This window comes from Harpia harpyja, chromosome 11 (genome assembly GCF_026419915.1).
Source record: "Harpia harpyja isolate bHarHar1 chromosome 11, bHarHar1 primary haplotype, whole genome shotgun sequence".
In the NCBI taxonomy this organism is placed as follows: Eukaryota; Metazoa; Chordata; class Aves; order Accipitriformes; family Accipitridae; genus Harpia; species Harpia harpyja.
Genome location: NC_068950.1, coordinates 9,023,838 through 9,041,109, shown reverse-complemented (window position 1 = coordinate 9,041,109; position 17,272 = coordinate 9,023,838). Strand labels below are relative to the sequence as shown.

Below are 17,272 nucleotides of genomic sequence, written 5' to 3'. Positions count from 1 at the left end.
AGGGGCGGAGCCTGGCCAAGCCCCGCCCCATCTCCCGCCAGCACCGTCGCGGATAGGCCACCGGCGGGCTTGAGCGTGACGCGGGGCGGGGGCGGGGGCGGAGGTGGTGCCCGCCAGATTCAAGCTGCGGCCGGCGAGGGGCGGTTAGCGGCGCGGCCGTTGCCCGGCGCCGGGATGGAGACGCTGACCTTCCCCCGCTACAGCCCCGACGACATCATCAACTACCTCCGCAGCCACGTTCTGGCGGGCGCCGAGGCCCGCAACCTGGTGAAGGGCGACGTGTTCGGCAACCCCAAGGTGCGTGAGAGGGTTCGGGGGAGGCCGCGGCTCGCGCTGGCGCGGCGGGGCCCGGCCGCGCTCAGGCAGCTTCCCGCCCGTCGTGGAGGAAGGCCTTTGCGTGCCGTAGCACCAGAGGTTTTCTTGCACGCCGGGTGGTTTCTTGGGTGATCGCTCCCCCGGCTTGCGTGGTCTTTGGCGTACAGCAGCGCCTTCTAAGTAAAGTGGTTAGTTTTTCTGATGTGGCGGATTAGTCTCGTAGGAGTTACAGGGCTAGACCTAGAGCCTCTCCTCTCTTCGGCTTGAAAGAAGCTTGCTCAAGCCTCACCAGGAAGGGGGAGGGTTCATAAACGGGCACACATGAAACTACATTCTGTCTGTCTCGGTTCTGTGGAAACTAGGTTAAAATAGCCGCTGTGTATGGCCATAGAGTCATAGTTTCAACAGCTTTGTTGATCAACTAATGCTTTTAAACCAATCCTGTAAAAAGCAACTCCTCCCTGCTCCACCCCCTTTTTTTTCTTGTATTGGTCTGACCATTAATGTTAGTGCAGGCTTGCAGTGTCCTCAACAAAAGAGAAGTGGCTTTAAAATTGATTTGGTGCCTCAGTGTGATTCCTTGTGCTGCTATGTAAATGCTTGTGCCTGATGATGGAGGAGGCTGGCCCTGCTCTTTTAGGGAACGATGGGATGATCATTTTTAAGAAGTAAGATTGATTTGAATAGATCATGGATTAGTGCTGTAAATGAATAACCATTTGGCTTGTAGGTATTTTTTGCCCCTCTGTTTTAATAATGTGATGAAGGGCACTCTTTGCTAGGGGATTATAGTTTCTGTGACTTTTTTGGTTTTGGTGTCACTTGGTTTGAAAACTGCTCAGTGAGCAGCAATGTAATGAAAAACAATGCATAGCTGTGGCAGTTAGGACTGTAGTTGTCCGAGCTGATTGCTGTCTCTTGTAATTGTATTATGAGATAGTAATGCTTGAACTGCAAGCTATTGGAAAGTAAAACTTGTTAGTCTTGGTGACTCAGTGAAATCAGCCTACATGTGTTAAAAGCAGAACTACTTTTATGACCTAGTCTGGGAGCCCTGAATAATTCAATCATATGGAATACTGATTCATGTCCTTTCTTCTTGCAGCTTGAAGTTTTACACATGATTTACATGAGAATCCTGCAGAAGGTATATGGAATCCGCCTGGAGCATTTCTACATGGTACGTCTGTAGTGGCAGGTGTAATGAAATGTGAAAGGAAAAAGATATTGCACTTAACAAATTAAATGTTGAAGTATCTCTCTCTTATCTTCTCACTAGCAAATGGCAAGTAGCTTACTGTTTTGTATGTTGTAATTGCGTGAACGGGAGCTTAGAAATTCTGCCTCTATTGCAGAAAACTTGTGTGTGAAGTGCTATATACCTATGGGCATTTGTGTTTAGGGAGGCAACTAGTCTGTTCACTTAGGCAGGAGTGAGAGTGCAGTACTGCAGTGCAGCCATCAGCATGGGTCATTTACCAGAGGTAAATGAACCTGGAAGCATCATCTGTGGGTTGTTGCTGACGCCTTGCTGATTACATCTGAGAAGTTGCTTTGATCCTTGCTCCTGGTCTTGAAGTTGGCTTCAGCTGAAGATACTTATAGAAATAGTGGTTCTGTGGGTGCGCTGCCTCTGGGGTTTTTGGTTTTTTGGGGTTTTTTTTTCATGGAGAGGATACTTCCTTCTCCACTGTAGGAACTAGTGGGCATGAAGAGGAGCTCCCTTGCCACTGTAGGCTGTAAGGAAAGGCTCTGTGGAGAGCCTTCTCCTTCTGCGGTTAAGCTGTGAGTTGTTTTCTTTGAGATGCTGCGGGTGCCAGAAATGTCTGTAAGATCCAGGAGGGATTGGACAAGCTTATGAAGGGATGCCATCTCTGGCCTTAAAAACACATACTATCTTCTTGGGCATCTGCCCTTTGGCCATTGTTGGAGGAGGGTCTCTGCTTAGATGTTAGACTGGTCTAGAAGGAAAGTAAATGTTGCTTTTAATGTTTGATCATCTCTGCTTCTCCATTAACTGAGAGGAAAGTAAGCAGAAGTGTAGCTGGAGGTTAACTGATACCTTGTTGATTAATGCTTGATTTATCTTTTGTCTCTGTTAGACAAGAACTGATTCCTGAAAGTGAGAATAAATAGTGTTGTCTCGTGCCATTTTTGGATAAACTGAAACGGAAGATCATATGTGCACCAGATAACTCAGTTTTTCACAGGCAATGACATTATCTGGGATACTGTATTATGAGGTTTAATATAGCAGAAAAAGGTGACAGTATATCACTACCTTCTCCTTCTGACTTCTTCATAAAAAAAATTGAGTGTGTGAATTTCAGGGTGTTTAAAGGAAGAGCTCGTTGTTAGGTCTGTAATGTAGAGACTGTCCTTCTGCACTAGTTTTGAACAAATTAAAACTGAGTGTTTAGATCCAATTTCAGAGTTTGTGATGTTGCTGCTTTAGTTGTTATTGTCTTTTTGTATTTTGACCAGCCAAAACTGACACTTAAAATAGTCTGCTGATTAACTTGATGGCATTCTTCAGCCTCTAACATGTGTTCCCTGTGGATGGGGAGACCATCCTTAGTGTGTTTAACCTATTTGAATTATCTTATGTTGTGGAAACAAACCTGTGTATATTTAAGTATTGTCTACTTATGCATTGACTCTCTTTACTCTTTAGATGCCAGTCAACGTTGACATAATGTATCCACAGATATTTGAAGGCTTTCTACCTGTTTGTAATTTGTATATTCACATGTAAGTAGAAGATGCTGCATCTGTTCAGTTGCTGTTTCTTGTAAAGGTCCAATTTTCTAGAAGCAGTGGGGCTTTATGCCTTTTTGCTGATGGTGGTTCTACTGCTTGTTGGCTCTGAGCAAAGTGAAATTTGCAGGTGAAGAGGGGTCAGCAATGTTTAATAGAGTAGAATTCTCAGCAGGCAGCTATCTTGTCAAAATGAATGTGTTAACGAAATAATCCAGCCTCACCAAGGTGGAGCACAAATCTATACTTTGAATGGCTAGAGGGTCATGATTACACCTAGAAGAGGGATCTTAAATACCTGTTGTATAAATTTGCTGTCTGAATTCTATATCTTTGTTGGAATGAGGTGAGTATTAGACTTCAAGCTTCATTTCAGTCGTAAGGGGAGAACTGACTAACAGTTAAGCATAGGAGTTCCCTAATTAAGATGAAAAGTTGTTCTACAGGCAAGTATTTTTGTCTATAGAAATCTTTGTGAGATGCTGTAAGAATACAAATTTTTAATACTGATCTGTATGTGGAGTCCTACTGTGTTATTCTCCTGAGACTTACTGTTGTCTTGTGATTGCTGTACATATGCTCTGGGATGAGAGGACAAGATCTGTTTCGTAATAAATGGATATAACACAAAAACTGACTAATGGTCACTCCAGATAAGGTTGTATTTTGTTTTCTTTGCAGGGAGCGCTTACTTCCAGTGTGCCGGATTAACGATTTTCAAATTGCTGATGTTTTAAACCCAAGTAAGCAAGTGCATTGTAGTCCTTGTGCATTGTAATCCACCTGGGCTGGTGGGTGTCACTTGATATCCAGATGCTTTTTCTCATTTGGCATAGCCAGATGGGCATCTAGTACAGAGAACTGTCTGTGGCTTCCAGCTAATCTTCTGACCCTTGCTGTGTCCTTTAGACAAGCTGGTACTAATGAGCAGTTCTTCTCCTTATTCCTTATGTAGGCTAATCCAGTTAAATAACTGAGGGTAGTTTTGAATGCTATGAGTCTCTTGAACCTGCTGGTCTGGAGAGTGGACTGTGACATAATTGAAATAATGTAAGAATAGATGCTAATGAAAATTATCCTTGCAGCTCTGGAATAATATAGGAGCCAAATGTCCCTGCAGTACAAACTGCTGTCTTCAGTTAGCCTGATAGTTACAGTGAGGTTCTATCTTCAGAGTTGTATTAGAAGATTGACACCGACTTCTGTTTTAATGGGAGGCTGTATGTTAATAGTCTTCCTCCTAGGTGCCGTTTTCATTTGCTATATTGCATAGAATTGCTAAGACATTGTAAGTTCATGGCTTGGTGCTAGTTTTTGTGTAGTCTGTGAAATCTTTACAAGGCAAGCAGGGGAAGAACTGATTTGGATTCTGTTGTTTTGTAACTTCTGTCTCTTCTCTGAATTATGTTTTGCCCAACTTTTTCTAAACAATTGCGATGTATGTGGAAACCAGAATAGTGATGGCTTGCAATTCCTGTTTCAGAAACAAAGAGGACAGCTCGCTTCTTGAGTGGCATTCTCAACTTTGTAAATTTCAGAGAATTCCGACGTGAGGTCTACTTGGCGTTACAACTGAACTATGTAAGATTGGGTGCCATGTTACTCCAGATACCTACTTAAGTATAATTAATGTTAACCTAGAACTGGGAACATAAAGGTTGTGGGGTTTTAACTGCATGTTTACATAACACATTGGAATCTTAAATGTAGCCAAGTAATACAGGAAGGTACCAGTTTAATATTATGTAAAACTTGTACAACTATATTAAATGTTATAAGCATACACAGCTACTGTAAATGGTTTAAGAAAAACCTTTGCAAAGTCCTTAAGGAAACACGTCAGTTTAGAGGAGTGGATGAGCTTGTCAATATTGTAAAGGTTTCTGTATGACCATGACCAAGTTATTACTTAGGCTATTATCTGAAGTTTTTTTCCAGTAACTTATGTGATAGCTTAGCCTGGTAAATGAAGGTTTGACACCTTGCATCGTTTTGAGAAAAGATAGATGTAACAGTCAGTGGGCTGAAGCTAGAGTTGCAGGTGGCTTCTCTTCTGAATATTTCAAGTAGTTCAGAGATGGTGCGTGTCATGTGAAATAATGATGAGCAAGGCTCCTAAAAGAAGCCCAGAGAGAAATGGTATTCTGCTAAAATTAAAAATATCTCTGAATATTTAATTTGCAGAAATCAGCTATGGAGAAACACCAACAACTAGAGACTGCAAATCGGGAGGCAGCAGCGAAGCTGGAGAAACTGAAGTGAGTATGAGGAGTAAGCGCTGTGAGATGCGCTACTTGACTTCCCTGTTCAGTGCACACAATTTGGACAGGCTGGATCAATGGGCTGAGGCCAATTGTATGAGATTCAACAAGGCGAGGTGCCGAGTCCTGCACTTGGGTCGTAACAACTCCATGCAACGCTATAGGCTTAGGGAATAGTGGCTGGAAAGCTGCCCAGCAGAAAAGGACCTGGGGGTGTTGGTCGACAGCCGGCTGAATGCTGGCAGTATGCCCAGGTGGCCAAGAAGGCCAATAGCATCCTGGCCTGTATCAGAAATAGTGTGGCCAGAAGGACTAGGGAAGTGATGGTCCCCCTGTACTTGGTGCTGGTGAGGCCGCACCTCGAATACTGTGTTCAGTTTTGAGCCCCTCACTACAGGAAAGACATTGAGGTGCTGGAGTGTGTCTAAAGAACAGCAATGAAGCTGGTGGAGGGTCTAGAGAGCAAGTCTTGATGAGGAGCAGCTGAGGGAACTGGGGTTATTTAGCCTGGGGAAAAGGAAGCTGAGGGGAGACCTTATCACTCTCTACAACTACCTGAAAGGAGGTTGTAGCGAGGTGGGTGTCGATCTCTTCTCCCAAGTGACAAGGGGAGGTGTAGATTGGATATTAGGAAAAATTTCTTCACTGAAAGGGTTCTCGAGTATTGGAACAGGCTGCCCAGGGAAGTGGTTAAGTCGCTGTCCCTGGTGGTATTTAAAAGACGTGTAGATGTGGTGCTTAGGGACACGGTTTAGTGGTGGATTTAGCAGTGTTAGGTTAATGGTTGGACATGATCTTAAGGGCCCTTTCCAACCTAAATGATTCTATGATTCTATATGGGGTGCCTAATCAGGAACTGAGTAGTTTAAGCTGTGTGTTTTGACAGAATTGTTCGATAACTACTGCAGGAACTTTTAATTTGAGCAGACTTGACTTCTGCTTTGGCCCTTGTCTGACTTTGTTGCTGGTTAGCCTCCCTGGGAAATAAGCCACAAAATAGATGTTGCTGTTGGGTTGTGCTCAGTTACAGAAGTAGCTCTACTGGCATTAAGCTAGAAGGCTTCCTGGTAGAAAATAAAAATGTGACTTTGGGATTATATGGTTGCTTTGAGACGGTAGCGTATTTTGTATGTTGGGGATTATGGTGAAACTTTTTGCTGTTATCGTTAGCTTTTAGTGATATGTCTTTATCTCTCCAATAGCTGTAGGAAGCCCATCTTGAACCGAATAGATGGGTAAAGTTGTCTTCCTTAGTTATTTGACATGTTTGCCCCATTCTGTTTCAGGCCATTTAGTCCTACTGCTTGTGTCTTTGCACCATTAAGTTTTGTTTTTGCTTCTGGATAATAGGATGAAGAGATGGCTGGTTTCCAAGATAGCTTTCAAAACAAAGAGTTTTTTCTCTGATAGCTGCTCTTGGTATGTGTTAGACAGGAGATTCCCTAGCTAGCTATAGGCCTACTGTAATACAAGCTGTTTCTATGGCAGGTAATATTATGCAAATTTCATAAATGAAAATTGCCACAAAAATTGGTAGAAGTGTTGTTCTTTTGTGCTGTGCTTAACGTGATCTTTAAATTTAGTCCTCTGTTACGCTTGTACCACTTCTTGCCAAAATAGCTCTTTAGGTTATGCTTCAGCTACAAAATCTTATGCGCAAAGGAAAGTAAGATGTATTAATTTGAGACTGTCTTGCCCTGATTACTAAAGTTGCTGGTTGTAAACTCTTTGGAGACAGTGGGTTTTTTTGTTTTTTTTTTTTTTTTTAATCTATTGTACTCTGACCTGACTATAATGATGTTGAAACTGTCCAATGTCTTTATTTTTTGCTTAGCACTGTTCCAGTTGAACATCAAGCAGAGGTCAAGCAACTGACAGATAACATTCGAGAACTGGAGCAACTACTAAGGCAAGACTACCGTCGGAAACAAGTATGATCTTGTTATATATTTCTCTGAAATGCTGCTGTGGCTTCTGATCATGGGTGTTCCTTATTTCTGTTGATTTTGTTCCCTGCCACCTACTTCTACAAGGGATAAAGGGGACTTTTCTGATTTAAAACAAAGGTCATTGCAACACAATGTCTTGTCTAACCCTTAGCACGTTTCACTGTAAGGAATGTGAAACATACTTGAGATAAGACTTGGGGAATACAAAAGTGTATTTGGCTCTTTCTTTTTGAAATGCATTACTGCAATGACTTGGGAGGTACCTGTGTTATTGTTGAGAAGTGTGATGTGTACGTTTCCCTTCTTCCACCTGGATTCGAAGAACTGGAGGTGAGTCATGGCAGGAAATGAGGCCTAAGAAGGGTCACCCAAGGGAATGCCTGGCAAAAAGAGGAGGGTTGATTGCGGGGGTAACTTTCCAGCAATGGCAACTTGCCTCTAAGATTTCATAGGTAACCTTTTCAGCTGCTTTGGAAAAAAAAAAAAAAAACCCAACAAAAAAATTTGTGGTTAGGTTTTTTTTTTGTTGTTGTTACGTTAAGTCATGTCTCTACTATTAATATTATTAACCATGTGCTTGACTTCTATATTATTGGGGACCTTGTATTAACTTAGTTTTTTTTTCAAGAACAGTGCCTCTGGCAAAGGTTGTGTGTATAACGCTGCCAGGGTCGGTAAGAATAGAAGTAGTCTGTCTCTTATCCCTACTGCATCCCTAGTGCTCCCAGTGGCTTTTGCGACAATGTTCTCGTTCCCTGTCTTTTAAATCTTACAGGCTGCAATTTTCGTCTGCTATTTATGGCACTCCAAAGAAACCATAAATGGGATTTTTCTTGTAGACAGATCTATGATAGAAGGGTAAAGGAGGTAGCAGTTGTAGAGATGCTTACTTAAAATTTGTTGCTTTTTTAGACAGCATTGCAAGAAGTGATTTCACAAAAGAAGTCAGATATTGCAGAGAGTACCCGGAAACTGGTAAGTACACCTCTGTAGGTGTAGGCTGTAGCTTACATTTAAGATCAACTAATAGATCATCTTTCTTTCTAGGATCAAATTATTCTTGGAGCTAGGTAATGTTCAGGTGGTGATTATTAGTTTTTTAAAAAACTGATTTGGTTTCATTTTCCCCCATGGAAGCTTTACTGCACTAGCTTGTTTTGTTGTTAACTTTAAATACACAACACTGCAATGTAAAGCTCTGTCTGTGTTCAGGAAGCTCATCTGTAAAAGGGCAAGAAATCTGGACTTCTGAGGAGCCATCGGCTTACCTTAGGTGCATAGAAGAGCTAATTAGGTAGCCACTCACCTGGTGGGGACAAAACAGGAGGTTTTTGAGAGGTTGAACAGGAAGCTTGTTGCTCTTCTACCAGGTTGATACAGCTGGCTCTGAAACCCTGCAGTGACTGCCTCAGTTGTCCTAGGTGAGGGGTTCTGAAAGAGAGAGTATGTAATATGAGAGTAATATGTATTAGCTAGCAGGCTTTTTGTGAAGTACTAGTTAAATGCTGTTCTTGTGACTTAGTATTGTACCCCTGTAAGCATGTTCAGGGAGCAAAATGGACTGTTAACTGCTTTGGTTGGGAATGTTAATGCTGTTGAGAGGAATTTATTTTTAAAACAAACTTGCTAATGAGGAATGGCTTACAACAGAGAAGAGAACCTGTCTAGTCATAAGATCCTGGCAAACCATGCCTCACGATTCCTCTTTGTTCACCTAATTGCTAATATTGAAAGTGTTTCTCTTGTTAAGTAGAATGAGCTTAAAGTGACAATGGCTACTTTGAAAGAAGAACAAGAGCAGCTGAAATCAAAAATTGTGGAGAGTCCAGAGGAACTGAAAAATTACAAAGAACTGATGAAAGAGACTGTTAAGAAACTCAAGAAATCCAAGGTGAGGTTTTCCTCTGTCCACACAAGGAGATATTCTATTAGAAAAAGCACATTTTACTGAACTGTCATCGTCTAGAACTGCTTCTTGAATGACTTATACAGTTGTTAGTCTGAAATGAAATCACAACTTCAGAGAAAACTGAAGGTTGGTTGTAGGGGTGGAGTTGGGTTTTTTGTGTTGGTGGCTTTTTTTTTTTTTTTGAAAAGCAGGATTGCACTTACTGCTGCTTTGGCCTTGATGAGTGACTGTTTATTTGTGAAACTAGGTGTAGAACTCTTGAATCTATACTACATTAATATATAGTTAATATTTACTATATTAATATAATAATATATTACTATACTAAATCTGGCTGTTTGCTTTCAAGAGATGACAATATTTTAGCAGCTCACAAATGTCCTTGGATTTAGAACACATGCTTCATAGTGTCTCTGTTATCCTTCACTGTTTCTGGAATTGATGACTGTCTCCACTAGTATGCTGAACACAGAGTTCCCTTCCTAGCTTTTTGGGTTTTTTTTATAGTGATGTCCAGTCTTTAAATCTGTGTAGTTCATGATCGCTCATACATCAGTGAAGCTTGCGTAACTTTGTCTCTCTAGGTATTTTTGTTCCAAAGGTGTAAACTTTATAGCTTTAATTCCAGACATCTGTTTTTATGATGCTTTACGTAACTCCTGTTTTACCAGTATAGAACTTATTCACTGGACAGCTTTTTTTTCTGTCCTGAAAGCTCTTGTAACAAGCTAGTTAGTTCAGTGTAATAACACCTGCATGTCACTTTTCCTGTGCTTTCCAAATAAATGCTTTTTATACAAATTGAAGATGTCATTTCAGTAACTACTAAATAGTAATTCTAGTGTATGTTAAACAATGAAGGAATGGGTACAAAAGTCAACATGCATTAATGCTATACAAGATAATGGCTGAACTCCAAAGCTGTTTTCTTAAGTCTTTTCTCTTTAAAGCAAGAAGTTATTGAGAAATATGAAGGTTATAGAGACCTAGTTGAGGTTCTGCCATCATGCCAACTGGAGGTGCAGTTATATCAAAAGAAGATGGAAAGACAGGGAGCAAATGTGGAGAGACTGGCCGGTGTATTATCAGAGGTTTGTATTATTCCAGTTATATCTGGTTAGGGAGAATTTAATGTCTAAGCAAGATAGGTGATCATCAGTAAATGTCTGTATTCTGAAATTTCCCATCTCTTCTCTTCCCCAAAAAGAAAGAATTTGGATAACTTTAAAATCTTATTCTTAAAAACATCAGTAAAACATAGCTGTTGCTTTGCTGCATGCCACTAGCTAATGTACTATTGACCACTTTTAATATTCAAAGAAAGCCATTGTTGCCATAGAAACCTGACCTAAAATAGTTTGAACTGTCTTGGGGTTGCTTGTAGGAAATGATGGAAGAATAAGAAAAGTGAGATCCAGTTTCTTCTGCCTAGAGAGCAGAAACTAAGAGCAAAAAATTACTACTTCAGGAAAAGTCATGTCTTAAGTGCCTTTAACTTTATAACTAAGCCAGCCGTTCCGTGATGAAATGTTTGTCACAATACAGTACCTTGCTATTTGCTACTCAGTTTGGGGAGAATGCAATTGTTAGCAGCATTTGAAAAATGGTATGCAGTCTTTTTGGATATTTGTATAGCTTATGTTCAAATTACCCTTGGCTAAGAGCTATAGCAGAACTCATAGCAACTTCTGAAAATCATGGGAAGTGATGGGATCTTGTACATTTGGATGTATTTAAAATCAGATAAAGACTAGGGAACTGGGATTTAAATGGGAGAATTAGTTAGCAATCAGATCTTCAAAAAGCAGGAAGCTAGTTCTAATCTTGGTAAACTATAACAGGGTATGCTGTTTTGATTCCCCCCTCCCCCCTAATTTATTTCAATACTTATGTACTCTAGGTCAGAAATCTAGAAGACCAGCTTGAGAGCGCTCAGATAGAGCTGAAAAAGGGGAAGACAGATGAAATGTCCTTAAAGAGACTGGTCACTGCAAAACATGAGAAGCTGTCTACAGCTGAAATAAGGATAAAAAAGAAGCGTGAAGATGTGGAACAATATAAGCACACTGTATTTGAGTATGGATGGGCTGACATTTCTGCCTGATGCTACTTTATGTCTTCGTTATGTGCTACCAAAGTTCGCGTCTGGTACAAACACGTAGCTTAGCAGTAACAAGAAAATGAGTGATGTGGGATAGCTTTGTATGAAGACCAGTAATGCTGCAGGCAGGGACTTGGGGTCTCAAATCAATAATTGCAATGTGACTTGACAGCATTTCTTTTATTGGAGCACTAATTTAATTTATAATGCTTATTCTTGATTCTTTTATCTTCTTAAAGAGAATGTCACATTGGGATAATTTTCCAACTTATCAGACTTCAACAAAGCCCCATTTGCCTTTCATGAATTTTTCATAATTTCCCTTGCCACTTTTGCTCATTATCAAAGATGTTCAAGACCCATGGGGAAATGGGGCTCATATCTCAGAGGAGTATTATCCTGACATGATGCTTCTAAAACAAAAGGAAAAGTGTCATTTGATCAAAGGCTCTTAGCCCATCTTCCTTCCTACCATATGCTAAAGGCAAGTTGCAAGGCAGTGTTTAGAGCACAGCAGTCACTTCTGCAGCAGCAAACTGCAGCATTGTAAGGTCATGGCTTCACTGTGAGATTAGAAGTGCTGAACTGTTATGGAGACAGCTTATTCTATAACATTTTTTTTGTACATGGATAGGAAAAGGAATATGGAAAATTATTGGCTGGATAGATTAACTATGATGGAAGAGAGCTTTTTCCATGTGGCTGAGAGAGTCAACTAAGATTTAGTCATGCTGATAAGACTTGTGTGGTGTGTAGAATGGCAGCAAGATTCCTGGGCTTCCTTTGCTCCTCATTTAGTGTATTGTACCAGCTAAAGGAGATTAATTAAAAGCTACTTTTCCTTCCAAATAAAGAACGAAAATAATATAATCTAATGCTCCTTTATGTTAGAATTTGCTGCTGATTTATCCATTTTTAATGTGTTAGACATTTCCCTTAAGTGATAAAATTAGATGCTTTGATAAGCGAGAGGGGAAGGGAGGTAACCTTGGTTTGAAAACAAGAGTTTTTGCTGGTGAATAAGAGAATGTGTCCTGACTCTTCCCTTGACGTAGGAAGATCTAAGTAGGCTCTTGCTAAGTATGAATGATTTCAGCCATTCTTTAGAGAAAGCAGCTGCTATAGTTCCAACTGTAATTATTGTACAAATGCTTAGTATAAACTGGTAGGTGTTTTTTGCACTTGAAGCCAGAGTAGATCTCCTGTTCCCATGCTAACCCTTTGTTGGTTACATGGCAGCTCACAGCTGGAACTATGTGAATTTCCCTGCCAGCTGGGGAAATATATTTGGTCTTTGTTTGGAATGCAGTGAAATGATGGACTGGAAGTTGCAGATGATATATGTCGATGTATGGGATTAGAGCTCTAACTTGGTGGGAGGGGATCTGCGGCTAAGGAAAATTTGTGACTTTCAATTGTGCTGAAACATCCAGTGCAGCTATATTGCATTTAACCTAGTCCAGTGTCTGGCCTTTAGGCAGGGCTCTCCACTGACACCTGTACTGCATTACTCAAAGGCAAGAAGATGCAGTGTCCAGTTGTCTGTTGGGTTGGTTCCATTGGAGTCACTTGAGTTGCCTTGTTTGGCAGCCACTGAGAATCATCAACATACTCCTCTAAATCCACTTTGAATTTCACTTCTTGTACCTAAGTTCTAGTTTAACAATTGGATAGATTTTCAAGCAAGTAAATTCTGTACAGCATTTCTTCTAGAAGCTGCTAGTTTCATGCTCATAAAATGCAAGCTTTGCTTGTGGTGGGTTTAATTTTAATCTGGAATTAGTCAAATGGCTCAGTACTAACTTTTTTTCCCACCTTTAGATATTGTAACAAAGTTCAGGAGAAGAGGGGTGCTGTATATGATAAAGTGACAGCCATTCACAAGGAAATCCAACAGACAAGGTTCAAAATTCAGCAGCTGAATGAGAATGCTGAAAAAGAAGAAATGAAAGCCAAGGTGAGGTTTTTGGTTTGGTTTTTTTTTTTTCCCTAAAGGAATCCTCTTTGGTATTCTCAAAACCAATTTTTTTTAACTTGGGGTGTGTAGATAGAAGAACACTTATTGTCCCTAAAAACGAGTAGGCTGTGCAGGTGATGGTTTGTGTGAATAGTGGAAGGGAGAGCAATTCCTGCCTGTGGTTCCGCTGGGTTGCTAGGGCTTGTTCTCATGTCTGCAGGCTGTATAGATGGCCCACAGGAGAAGTGGGCTTTGCAGACCTGGGAGGAAAGGCTCTAGAATGGTGTGATTGCCCAGTATTTTGGGAAGTGAAATTAAACTTGTCTTCCCACCTGTGCCTGCAGCAGATACTATGCTAGTTCCATGATGTTTGGTTTTGTATCATGGTACTTCCAGCTCTAAGCAATTGACTTTTTTTTTTTTTTTCTTTTTTTGTTTGGCCCCTGAGACCTGACCTGTGAGGCTTTACATTCATGTTGTAGTGATGGGCAGTACTGTAACCCTCTCATCAGTCTCCCTCAAATACAGGACCACTTGCCATGTCACAAATGCTTTCTTCCTGGGGTTTCGGGAAGATGACTGTCCCACTTAGCTTTGGAAAGGGGCAGAAATCCTGATGGGTTGGGAGTAGGTGATCACAGTCTGCTTGTAGCATCTCATCCTATCTGTTCATTACTGAAGTACTGTCTGTGCTGGGAGGACAATGGTAGCAGTCACAGTGGCAGAGACCTTGGTGACACAGGTTAACACAGAATGGGGCAGTAGTAGTGTGAATACTGGGCTAGTGCTGTGCATGACCACTAGAATTACAACAGAATCAAAATATTGGGATTTTGCTTGTGGCTGCTCTTATTCTGATATTTTGTAACTTCCCTGTGTTCTGTGAATGCTGCTGCTTAAGCCAGGGACAAGTGATTTCAAAATGTACCTTAAGACCACCAGACCACTCTCACTTAAATCCTTATAAAGCATAAATGTTAACTTTGCTAATGGATTTCCCCCCCCCCCTTATCTCCTCTTTCTAGGAAATATACCTAAATCTGAAGGCTGGGTTGGAGAAGCGTCATGACTCTCTCGTTAAGACAGCAGAGACTTACGCAGCCTCAAGAGAAGATAAAATTGCTGAACTGAAGAAGGGGCTGCTTAGAGTTCAGACTCCTGGAAGTAGTTCTTAGACCTGTCTTCACTTGTATTCCACTTTCATTATGTTTATACTCATATCTGAACTCAAAAGCTTGTGCTTTGCATGTGATGGATAATTATTCCAGGCAAAAGCCAACTTTCTCAAAAACCATGTCAGAGCATATTTAACTTTCTAGACAGATCTGACATCATGAGCTCCCTAATGTGGCTAAGAAAACACTGTTTAGCCTGTTTGTATTGTTTCAGTTGGTATCTGATTTTAGTGGTAATAATGCAAGTCTTGCTAACACCAAATTGCTTGACATTTAGACAGAATCCTGCTTTTTGTAGAAACTGTTCTGCAAACTGATCTGGGAAGACCTGGCGCTTTGGTCTGGCCTGAATGGACACACTGTTCAAGATAAGTCAGTAATAGGTGATATTCCACTACCATTATTCAATTAAGATTAAATCCTGATTGAGCAGTAGCGTCCATGTAAATGCCAACTTTCTCTCATCATGAATATTGGTGACTAAACACTCAAGAGTATCATTTTAGTTAACAGTACAGTACCTCTAGATTCTTGAACTCCTTGTTTCCGCTCTGTGGGGTATTGAACCCTTATCTGTGCTTATTAGAAAGTCTGTGTTTGGGTGCTTAGTCCCATAAAAAAAAATACATAGATGAGTATTTTGTACCTTAACTTGTGATGGCACTCACTTTGCCACAGTGTTTTTAATTACTTCAAAAAATAAAATGTTAATTTTTAAAATAGTTGATATAAGGATATTTAACCCTATTTCTCTTACGTCTTTTCCATCCCCACTCTCCCAACTGACTTGGCATAACATTCCAATTTAAAAATTTTGGTTTGTGCATTTGTAGGAATGTGCACTACTAGAATTTTTTTTTAATGAAGGGAGTAGCATTCAAGCCTGTATAGATAATATCCTTCTGGTTTTGTTTAATTCTTCAACTTCTGTTATTAGCTAGAGGTGCTAGCAAGTCAGGAACAGCAGGTGATCATTGCTTCTAAAGCTCCTACTGAGACATCAGACCATTTTAATATTTTGCTTTGAGGTTTTTTCTTACACTGTAACACATGAGACATTTCAGTGAAAGTCCATGTTGATCTGCAAAACTTGACCTAGTACAAAGCTTCTCATACAGTTTTTCCATTTCCACCAAATATAGCCTGTGATAGGGGGGTGTGTGTGTAGCACAACTTTGTGTTAAGTGAGTGTACTCTTCATCCCAACAGTCTTGAAATGTTGTGCAGCAGCATCTGGTGTAGAGACTAGTGAAAGTCTAACTGCTAAGGTAGATGATTTTTCCAAGAGCTAAAGATGTTAAGTACATGCAAGACACAGAAGAATTCTTTATGGATTTCATGCACTAGGCCACACGTGGAATAATTAGTCATGTTTTGGGTATTGTGCTTTGAAAGTGAGTTTTTAATGAATCCCTCCTTTTTGTGCAGTGGGTTAAAGCATTATGTTCTTCACGTGCAGGTGTGCTCCCCTCCCTTTGCCATAGCATGGATTCTAGCTGATGACACAGACACTATCTACGGGAAGATGTTGCTTCTCATTGGCAGTGTTTGCTAATGAACTTGATGTCGGTGCAAAATGGTGTGATAATTTTTAGGTACTTCCAGAATTACAGTACTAGGAAATTATTGAAGACAGATGGCAAGGCTTCTGTAGAGTTTTCCCTGAGCTTTCTTGAGACATCCCTGCTTCCCATGTCAGTCTAGCCTATATCCCAGCTTGACAAGATACCAGAAGCCAAGCATTCCCTCTTTAACTTCTCTGAGAATTTTGGGGTGTGGTTTATCTTTTTTTTTTCTTTTTTTTTTTTGGTGATGCTATAGATATTCAAAGTAAACTCATGGGACTTGGTATTCTATAAATGTAACAGTAGTATCTACTTTCTCATAAAGACTGGTTGGATGTTGTGTTCCACAGCCTGGATGTTGCAGCAGCTCTTGAGAAAGGGATTCCCGAAAGCTTCAAATGGATACTGCGAGGGATTACTCCAGCCAGCAGATGATTTTGACAGGATAAGCTTACTGTCCTTCAGGAAAATGCATATCAAGATTCTTAGGCTTGTAGCCCAGTGATTAGGAATTTGCAGGACAAAGAAAATGCTACATTATGGTCCCTGCTCTCAGGGGTTTTGCAACACCAGCTGTTGGGTAAAATAAAAGGCTGCAATTCATGAAGAAACAAAACTTCTGCTTTATAGGGACAGGTTTATGTATTTCCAATAGGCTCTTGTGCCTTCAGAGTGGCCTGTCTGTCTGTACCTAAAATACCTATAAATAAAGCATAAGCAAATCTATATTTTATCTAGAGATAATTGATTCCTAGGTGTGAGTCTACTGCTGCTCTTCAAGAACTTCTACTGATCTTGAAACATATGGCAAGGCAGTGGGGGGAGTTTTAGTGTGACCTGAATAGCAGTGAAGGGAGGATGGCTTTGCTAAGCTGATACAGCTCAATTTCCCTCAAGACGGCAGTGTTATTCAAAATTTTCTTGTTTGTATTTTTTGTTACTACTTATGTCTAAGTGCCTTGAGCCCTCTGCCAAGGCCTAAATCGAACAGAACTGCAGGACTCCTTTATTTTGCAACACTGCTGTTAAGTAAGCAAGTTATGGATGGACATCTATCATGAAGCTGATAGAAGAGAATAGCCAGGCTAGACTTAGTGGAATGAGACTTTCACAGCCTTCTCTGTAGTCTACCTGTGAGAATAATTCAATGTCAGTAGCAGTTATGTAGCTTGGCATAACACTGTTTAAATGTGTGTTTGATTTTTTTTTTTTTTTTTAATGTGCTTTAGTGTTTCATATCCTACATAAAGCTTGTAGCAAATTTGCATTGGGCTGCAGTTAAG

General features: G+C 40.5%; 1 protein-coding gene across 2 annotated transcripts; it reads left to right on the top strand.

Moving 5' to 3' along the window:
• Window positions 1-101: 101 nt before the first annotated feature.
• NUF2 (NUF2 component of NDC80 kinetochore complex) lies at window positions 102-16,715 on the top strand. 2 transcript variants are annotated; one of them, XM_052802334.1, is made up of 13 exons: window positions 102-297; window positions 1,421-1,495; window positions 2,990-3,066; window positions 3,754-3,815; window positions 4,556-4,653; window positions 5,257-5,330; window positions 7,168-7,264; window positions 8,195-8,257; window positions 9,036-9,173; window positions 10,142-10,282; window positions 11,092-11,267; window positions 13,114-13,249; window positions 14,275-16,715. In XM_052802334.1, the coding sequence occupies exons 1-13, from the start codon at window positions 175-177 to the stop codon at window positions 14,422-14,424; spliced, it is 1,410 nt and encodes a 469-aa protein (XP_052658294.1). In that variant the 5' UTR covers window positions 102-174; the 3' UTR covers window positions 14,425-16,715. The 2 variants fall into 2 exon arrangements, with proteins under 2 accessions (XP_052658294.1, XP_052658296.1); XM_052802336.1 differs by lacking the exon at window positions 2,990-3,066 and having other exon boundaries at window positions 182-297.
• The last annotated feature ends 557 nt before the right edge of the window (window positions 16,716-17,272 follow it).